A 9,589-nucleotide genomic window follows, 5' to 3' on the forward strand; every position below is an offset into this window, starting at 1 on the left:
ATGCTCGGGGAAACCGCCACGCAGTAGGATAAGTGGAGGTCAGTGCCACGGATCAGGTGAACTGAAAGTGCACAGTGCTCAGCCTCAACAGAGCTGAGGCTAGACATACTTTCTAGTCCTGCCTGCTCCTCCTCCTCCTCCTCCTTTACATAGACGAGACAGTGTTAACCTGTAGTCATTCACCTTGCTACTGGCGTGGCTTCGCGTAAACACTACTCAGGACGCAAGGGAGCCTTGGATTATTAAGACCGATAAAAGACAGGGGATACAAGGTGCGCGGCTAGGGGACGCTACCTGTAGGCTTTTTGATGGTTCCTGCTATGAGTCAAGTTCCAAAATCGTACAATTGAGAGAATCTTACAAGATGTCAAAGTCCTCGGAACAGTTTGATGACTCCGACTGTGTTTGTTCCTTCGGTATGAAGTTAACGTGGGATATCAACGACCCAAAACTGCCTCAGGTATGTCAAAATCTTTCATATGACAGATTACGCTATGCTTTAGACTATAGGCTATTCAATGATAGATATTTACATTTCCAAATTATATATCACTTGATACTTTATTAAATCAAAATATGTCAAGGTTGAATCGAAATAAATCATTGTTTCAATTTGTACCCTAAAGATATACAAAGTTCAGGATAAATTAGTTTGCACGCAGATTGTCATGATTTGCCTAATATGCTTTCACAACTCAGCTATCAGATATTCCTTTGCGCTTTGTGGCCATATCTTCGGGTCTCTCCACAATCAAAACGTATTGCAGCAAGCCAGGTATATTCTAATCATTGGCCTGTACTTTTCGTGTATAGCCTTATTATCCATTTAGAAAGCACTTTAAAGTAAGGAATGTATATTTCCGCCTAATTCTGACAGGACACAAAGCAGTATGACGCGTTTCAGGAGTGGACGGATGGTTATGTGCGTTACATCTACAATGGCGAGGACAAGAACGGACAGCGCCACCTGAGCGGATGGGCTATGCGGAACACCAACAACCACAACTGTCAGATTCTCAAGAAGTCCTGCCTGGGCGTCGTAGTCTGCGGTCGAAACTGCACACTGGCTGACGGAAGCAAACTCCAGCTCAGACCGGCGATTTGCGACAAAGCACGACAAAAACAACAAAGTGAGTTAACGCATTATGCACATCTGTATTGCATGGTGTAGACTTGCCGACGAGTCTCATCGGAAAAAGGATGAAAACATTATGCCTCTAACATTAACAATGCAGCTGTTGATGCTGTATCAAAGTATTCATAATGATAGCCTACTTACTGGGCCTGTCGACTATGTAGACTGTTTTTGAGAATATAACCCCACTCTGGAACGAGATATTCAACTTTTCATCTGGTCTAAACACTTGGTAGGCTTCATGTGACTCCTTCATTCAGTCATCACCTTGACACACTATAGAAAATGTGACACTTTTTGCTTCATCATAATATCCTCACTTATGTGGTAGTAATAAAAATTAAGTTGGCTAAAATCGAGATTAGCCCACAGGAGCAGCCAAAATGTATGGAAAACATTCTTGGTTTTATTTTGAAAAAGCAATTAGGTTCTTAGTGTGCTCAGACTATAATGATCATAATAACATAATACACAGCTTTATATACAGAACACCTAGTTAAACAACTTTTATTAAACAATATTGTTGGTCTGACTGAAAAAAAGAAGTTTTTCATTTAAAATAATGTTTATTTTATTTTTTGGTAATTTCCTTAAATCATTGTTTCACTTGTGACCACTCCCCACACTATGATCTTCCTCTCACATCCAGAAAAGTATAATAGTTAATAAATAAATGTACAGTACTTGAATACAAAAGTTGCTTTTATACTATCAGCCCAGAGGGAAGCCAAACGCAAAATCAAATGAAGCATTTCTTCTGGAGTGAATAAATTGTAATATGGCCTTGTTTAAAATGGTGTGGTTGTTTAAAACTGTGTGGTTGTTTAAAACTGTGTGGTTGTTTAAAACGGTGTGGTTGTTTAAAACTGTGTGGTTGTTTAAAACGGTGTGGTTGTTTAAAACTGTGTGGTTGTTTAAAACTGTGTGGTTGTTTAAAACGGTGTGGTTGTTTAAAACGGTGTGGTTGTTTAAAACGGTGTGGTTGTTTAAAACGGTGTGGTTGTTTAAAACGGTGTGGTTGTTTAAAACTGTGTGGTTGTGTGTACTGGTGGTTTTTCTCCAGAGAAGCTGTGCCCCAGCTGTAACTCTGCCCTGGAGCTGATGCCATGCAGAGGACACAGTGGCTACCCCGTCACCAACTTCTGGAGAATAGATGGAAAAGTAATATTCTTCCAGGTTTGTGGCCTCAGATTCTCAACTGAGATTCTGGTAACACTTTATTTAAAGGTCTTCTTTCCTCATAAACCATGAATAACCTGTTTGTTGATCATCATATATAAAGCATTTATTACCAATGAAGATCATGTACAACAGCTGTTTTGTACTTACTTCATGTGATGGTTGACACGCTATAGACGTTTAGCGGTTTATAAGCAAATCTTCAAGTAAAGTGTTAAGGTTTCAGTATAAAGAAAAATTGACAATGAATTAGCAAATAGCATGGGTTCATAAATTTGATGCTTGATTAATAATATCTGAAGGCAAATAACTTGAATTCACGATAAAGGAGAAAACAAGAAACACCGTTTTTTTTGGTTATGAGCTTCTGTGCAAAAAAAATTCAAGTGTGTGACCAAAGATTTTCTAAATTATTTCAAGAAAGTAACAATCGTAGTATGTGTTGATGTGATTGCAGGCCAAGGGAGTCCATGACCATGCCAGACCTGAGAGTAAGTCTGAGACGGAGGCCCGGAGAAGTGCAGTGAAGAGGAAAATGTCCTCTCCACACTTCTCCCAGAAGAGGAGGCTGGTAGAGTCAGATGTAAGAACATTTACCCTCCATGGTCATATACAGTTGAAGTCGGACGTTTACATACACTTAGGTTGGAGTCACTAAAACTTGTTTTTCAACCACTCCACAAATTTCTTGTTAACAAACTATAGTTTTGTCAAGTCGGTTAGGACATCTACATTGTGCATGACACAAGTCATTTTTAAAGATACAAAAGTATCTATATCCACAGTAAAACGAGTCCTATATCGACATAACCTGAAAGGCCGCTCAGCAAGGAAGAAGCCACTGCTCCAAAACCACCATAAAAAAGGAGGAAAATTATATGGATATATTGAAGCAACATCTCAAGACATCAGTAAGGAAGTTAAAGCTTGGTCACAAATGGGTCTTCCAAATGGACAATGACCTCAAGCATACTTCCAAAGTTGTGGCAAAATGGCTTAAGGACAACAAAGTCAAGGTATTGGAGTGGCCATCACAAAGCCCTGACCTCAATCCTATAGCAAATTTGTGGTCAGAACTGAAAAAGCGTGTGCGAGCAAGGAGGCCTACAAACCTGACTCAGTTACACCAGCTCTGTCAGGAGGAATGGGCAAAAATTCACCCAACTTATTATGGGAAGCTTGTGGAAGGCTACCCAAAACATTTGACCCAAGTTAAACAATTTAAAGGCAATGTTACCAAATACTAATTGAGTGTATGTAAACGCCTGACCCACTGGGTATGTGGTGAAAGAAATAAAAATGTAAATAAATCATTCTCTCTACTATTATTCTGACATTTCATATTCTTAAAATAAAGTGGTGATCCTAACTGACCTAAGACAGGGAATTTTTACTAGGATTAAATGTCAGGAATGGTGAAAAACTGAGTTTAAATGTATTTAGCTAAGGTGTATGTAAACTTCAGACTTCGACTGTATGTACTCTGAATTATGTCTACCTGCTTAGCCAGAGGTGGATGTTTCCTCTCAATTGTTTTCCTATAGGAAGATTTGTATTGCCACTGTTGCCTTTGCTTTCTGTATGAGCCCTGTGCACCTACAAGAAGATTGAATAGTAAAGAATTTTCAAAAATACACACATGCCATTTCTTCCCTTAGATGCAGTGGACTTGACTAGCCTATCACTAATATGTACTATTGTGTACTGTTACTTGTTCAGACTGGGAGATATCATGACCTGGGTGCTCCTTTCCCCAACCTGCATCAGCTGTCCTGCATGGAGGGCCCTGACCGCTTCAGCATCAGCGCTGAGTCCAACTTCCCCTTCCAGAACCCTGAGCCTTACAAGACCCAGCACTACCCGTCCTTCCAGAATCCTGAGCCCTACAAGTTTTCCTACGACTCCCATGCCACCCTGGGCGAGAACCCCTCCACACTCCAGAAGCCGGCCAACCACCGTCTGTACATGCCCAGGCCTCCATGTAGCTACGACTTTGCTGTGCCTGGCTATTTAGGCTCTGGCTCCTACACAGCCCTCTACAAGGACCCCAGTAGCCACCAGGCAGAGGCCCCTGAGCCCAGCAAGGTGAGCTTAGGCCTGGGTACCAGCACCACCACACCCCACACTATCGGCACCCTCTCGGGCCATGACCGCAGCAGCCACGACACGCCCAGCAGCAAGCATCACGGCTGGAAGCAGATCCTGGGCAAGGGGACATACGGGGAGCGGGGTGAATATGGGCAGCTCCCTGGCAACGCCAACCACCACTACTACAACAGTGAGTATCCATGCAGGACCCTGACGGGCCCAGTGCCAGCCACGCCCGCCTCCCTGCAGACCATCATCACCACCACCACCAAGGTGTCCTACCAGCCCTGCCCCAAGCCCTCCGTGGTCAAATACGGTGATAACATGTACGAAGTTAAGGGCCTCCCCAACTGCAGCTCCTTGCTCGAGGACACCTCGCCCTCCTCCTACTCTGATCTAAAGATTCCAGAAGATTCCGGGGTCATCAAATCGGCGCTGTCGTACCAGCCGGAAACCCTGCCAGCCAAAATCGAGAGGGCAGAGAACTGTGACACTTACCGATACAGCAGCTACGCGTCCAACAGCTATCCCGACAGGGTTTCTCATCCACTTAGGTATGACGGAGTAGGGTACTAATAACTCACACCAACAGAGCAGAGAAGAGGGAGATATGACAGAGGAGTGCATTTGATAGTTGTGCCCTGTATACAAATGGTCAGAAAGAACACTTGGAACAGACTTATTGACACCTTTTATCAGGTTTGTGAATATCTATTGTTATTTATATATTTGAGGTGTTGGAATACATTTGGACTGCTAGTGATGACAGTCATCTAGGATATTCACAACATTTCCCAATTTGCATTTAATGCATAAGGAAAAGCCACAAATGAGTTATTATGCAGGTTGACCTTTATTATCATGAGTCTTGCCCTGGAGGCAGAACTAAGCAGTTTCTGCTAGATGGGCCAGCTGCAAAGTCAAAATTGTCAATATCTTAAAAATTCATGAAAACAAAAAATTTGCTTTTTAGTCTTGAAGGGATACTTTGGGATTTTGGCAATGAGGCAATTTATCTACTTCCCCAAAGTCAGATCGACTCGTGGATACCATTTTCATGTCTCTGAGTCCAGTATGAAGGAAGTTAGAGGTAGTTTTGTGAGCTAATGCTAAATAGCATTAGCGCAATGACTGGAAGTCGATGGGTATCTGCTAGCATGCTAGGCTCTAGGGTTAGCAGTGTGGTTAGGGTTAAGGTTAGGGTTAAAATCAGATGTTATGACTTTGTGGCTGTGCCAGCTAGTGACCACTCTGCAGAGCTGCCTCCAGTACACGAGTCATCCCAATAAATGCCAATCGGACGTTATTATTGCCTTTGGATAAAATAAAATAAATCAGTTTATTGTGTTTGTAGAACATGAATAGGTATTTTGTCTGTGTTACGTTATATTCCTATGGCACTGGGATAAATGTTGTATAGATTGGGATGAGCTACAAAAGCATAATGAATGTGCTCTTGCTACCAGTGCAACTGTAGATACAGTCTTGAACTGTACAGTCTGAACATAATTATGTGACATTAAAATTCAATGAGCTCCCACTATAGATTTGACACATTCTGATGTTGTGGTTATGGCCTTTGTTTTGGCTAATTATCATTCACCTCCAGCCCTTTGAAAGGGCCCCCCTCCATTTTGGGGTAGGGACGGGAGAGAGAGAGAGATGTCTTTGTCCCTCCCTTCGAGAATGCCGGTAACACACGCCGCTGACAGTATCTCTCCTCACGGCCGGATCAGCAGGGAAGCAGCGCCGCTTCATTTCGTTGACTCCGCCGGGGAGTTTTCCTCTGATGTCCTGTCTAGATAAACAAATTACTCACTATTATTGTAATGACAGAGGTGGTGTGAGCCATGAATCAGTTTGTCCGTATGTGGAGGAGTAGGTAGCACCAGAGGGGATTTGATCCTCTTTAGGGTAACTGTGTGCAGACAGGAGACATAACTGTACCCCTGTCAGACAGACAGATAGCAGACTGATAAAGCTCTGTCTCAATATTGTGTGACGATTATGGAATTTTGGTTAACGATTAATTGTCACACAAATCGCCATGGTTGTTGTCATAATTGTCATTTTTGTTGAAAACTGTTTTGAGCTTGTAAAGCATCATAATGCATCTTTTAAAATGAGCTACGACATACCTTATGAATACAACACAGCTCTGGTGACACCCCTGTCTCAAAAACAACTCGTTTAACCGCTTCGAACTATTGGAAACTAAGCTTCTCCTCCCGACCGTGCTGGTGTTGTGACGAAAATCTCCCCCCTGCCAGAATCCACCCCCCCCCTTCGCATGAACGCACACACACTCAATTCTTCATTGCTGCGACTTGCTTGCTAGTTGAGATTTCTGCTTTTCACTCCGTTGTCAGTTTAGCCTGTTTAATATAACACACATACATTAATTATTAATTTCGGTTGCCTATCCTGACGTGAAGTTTGTTCTATAGAAAGTATTTGACTCTGATGTGTGCCACAGAAATTATTTGACTCTAGTGATAAAATTAAGGAAATTAGAAGGGGGTGGTGGGATTTCGGCAAGGCCATTTTCTTGCATGCCCCCCCTTCTATCTTGGGACTGCAAGGCCTGGCACACTTTGGAATCATTTTGGTAGCTCATGTTGACCAGTAGTGTGTGCCACAGAAAGTATTTGGGCAAGAAAATGGCCTTGCCGAAATCCCACCACCCCCTTCTAATTTCCTTAATTTTGTGGCTAGAGTCAAATAATTTCTGTGACACACATCAGAGTCAAATACTTTCTATAAAACAAACTTCACGTCAGGATAGGCAGTTGAAATTAATGATGAATGTATGTGTGTTATATTAAACATAGAGGGAGTAAAATGTTGTCAAGCATTAAACATTTCAGAACAACTACTAGTCGAATAAGACATGGGAGAGATGATGCATTTTGGCAAAGAGATTTATTTAAAGACTAATACACTTGAAACAAATAGCCAACTGAAAACTGAAGACATTACTAGTGCCTCCCCCGCCATCAAACCGCAATTTAAAAAAAATGAAACGCAGACTAACGTGATCAATGATGGCTGCCTTGAAGGACACAAATAAAAAATGCTTTCTGCTAATAAGATCAGTGAAATGTAGGCTGAACTGACAACGGAGTGAAGAGCAGAAATCTCAACCAGCAAGCATTCGCAGCAATGAAGAATTGAGTGCGTGCGCGTTCACGCAATGTCTGCTCACAAAATGAGTTTACCCACTTCATGTAAAAATGAAAACTGCTTTTGGGTAAGCTATATCTATCTATAATAGTAGAGAGAATGTTTGTAGAAACGTTGAAATGTAAGGTAGAGCACATGAGACTACATAGGCAGTATAGGTATAGTGACATGTATGTATTATCTTTAAAATGATACACTTGGTTGATGATAGTATGTTAGAATCATAGATGATAGTACAGTGCATGGTAGGCTATAGTGCTTTATACAACGGGTGGGTCTAATCTTGAATTCTGATTGGTTAAAAGAGCATTCCAGGTGGTGTCTATTCCACAAGTTACCACCAGCTAAATCTATGACGTTAAAATGCCTATTTACTCTGTTCCATCTGACTGCACAATCCACTGTCTCATCAGCCCAGCCAGGCAAGATATAAACTAGACTGTAAAAAGCACCTAGACATTATCTCCCATTTCTTTTAGACTAACATTTGGTTTTCAACAGGGGAGATTTGAATGATTCATCAAACCCAACTTGTTTACCTGAAAGGATGTCGTTTACGAAACCATTCCCCCTCTGTATGGCATGGGTCGTGGCTTTATTCTACAGTCCTGTTTGAGCTTGTAACTTTCTAGATCTTATCAAAGACTCAACTAAATTGGTAACCAGATTGTAGGCCTACATAGTGGTGCTTGTTTCAGTGAGTGGTTTCTGTTTCAGTGAGCACTATTTCAATGTCCAGTTTCAGCTGGTTTCTATAGAGTAAACCTGGGAAGAATTCATTATTTTCTTCGAAGCATTGACGCAACTCACATTCACACTGGATGGAAAACAAGTCAAATCAATTTAGCTGCTGTTTAAACCCCACCATATAATCATCATCATATCAAATTAACTTTCAACACTATCAATCGTTTGTATTGTAGTAAATGTACAAACAATTTGTAATACAAAAAAAGGGTTCCAATGGGGTTCTTAGGCTGTCCCCATTGGAGAACCCCATTGGTTCCAGGTAGAACCCCTTTGGGTTCCATGTAAGACTCTCTGTGGAAAGGGTTCTACATGGAATCCAGAAGGATTCTACCTGGAACTGAAAAGGGTTCTTCAAAGGGTTCTACATGGAATCCAGAAGGATTCTACCTGGAACTGAAAAGGGTTCTTCAAAGGGTTCTACATGGAATCCAGAAGGATTCTACCTGGAACTGAAAAGGGTTCTTCAAAGGGTTCTACATGGAATCCAGAAGGATTCTACCTGGAACTGAAAAGGGTTCTTCAAAGGGTTCTACATGGAATCCAGAAGGATTCTACCTGGAACTGAAAAGGGTTCTGCTATGGGTTCTACATGGAATCCAGAAGGATTCTACCTGGAACTGAAAAGGGTTCTTCAAAGGGTTCTACATGGAATCCAGAAGGATTCTACCTGGAACTGAAAAGGGTTCTGCTATGGGTTCTACATGGAATCCAGAAGGATTCTACCTGGAACTGAAAAGGGTTCTGCTATGGGGACAGTCAAATGACCCTTTTAGATTTCACCTTTTTTTCTAAGACTGTATTGGTGGTGGTAGCTAATAATCATTCAATTACCCTTATTAGTGAACATTCTAGAACAAGTGGATTCCAACCCACATAATACACACCTGCATATCACTTTTACTCTTCAACCAAATACGGCAAACTTTGACCTCTAGGCCTCTCTGACCATTGACCCTTCTCTGCCATGAAACCTGTCTTGATTTCCACTGAGGGGTTGACAAAGCCTGTATCCTCCCCTCAGAAGGAACAGCACCACAGTCCTACACTCTGGTCTGTAGCACTGGCTGTCTGATAGGTGTCTGATTAATGTTGGTGAATCTGCAGCCACCCCTATATTCCTCCCCCAGCCCTCATCCTACATGACCATACTTCAAGAGGATATGTTTACAAACAGTGGGGTAGAGATACACCATGTTTAAAAGCAGGTGCCTGGTTATCTCTGCATTCAAATAGCTTCAAAGAGACCCAAAAGGG

At 41.9% G+C, this 9,589-nt stretch overlaps 1 protein-coding gene across 2 annotated transcripts; it reads left to right on the plus strand.

Annotated features, from left to right (window-relative positions):
• Positions 1-51: 51 nt before the first annotated feature.
• LOC106579636 (glial cells missing transcription factor 2) lies at positions 52-5,942 on the plus strand. 2 transcript variants are annotated; one of them, XM_014159738.2, is made up of 5 exons: positions 52-460; positions 878-1,130; positions 2,199-2,311; positions 2,772-2,897; positions 4,082-5,942. In XM_014159738.2, the coding sequence occupies exons 1-5, from the start codon at positions 365-367 to the stop codon at positions 4,976-4,978; spliced, it is 1,485 nt and encodes a 494-aa protein (XP_014015213.1). In that variant the 5' UTR covers positions 52-364; the 3' UTR covers positions 4,979-5,942. The 2 variants fall into 2 exon arrangements, with proteins under 2 accessions (XP_014015213.1, XP_014015212.1); XM_014159737.2 differs by having other exon boundaries at positions 63-460; positions 4,034-5,942.
• Positions 5,943-9,589: the final 3,647 nt, after the last annotated feature.

The sequence above is a fragment of the Salmo salar genome, chromosome ssa19, assembly GCF_905237065.1.
Source record: "Salmo salar chromosome ssa19, Ssal_v3.1, whole genome shotgun sequence".
NCBI lineage: Eukaryota > Metazoa > Chordata > Actinopteri > Salmoniformes > Salmonidae > Salmo > Salmo salar.

What these genes read in the sequence shown, in the direction of transcription:
- LOC106579636 (XM_014159737.2), top strand. Translation starts at nt 365, where the DNA reads ATGTCAAAGTCCTCGGAACAGTTTGATGACTCCGACTGTGTTTGTTCC. An exon ending in AGCACGACAAAAACAACAAA is followed by an intron (nt 1,131 to 2,198) that starts GTGAGTTAACGC and finishes GTTTTTCTCCAG; the next exon opens with AGAAGCTGTGCCCCAGCTGT. An exon ending in GAAAAGTAATATTCTTCCAG is followed by an intron (nt 2,312 to 2,771) that starts GTTTGTGGCCTC and finishes ATGTGATTGCAG; the next exon opens with GCCAAGGGAGTCCATGACCA.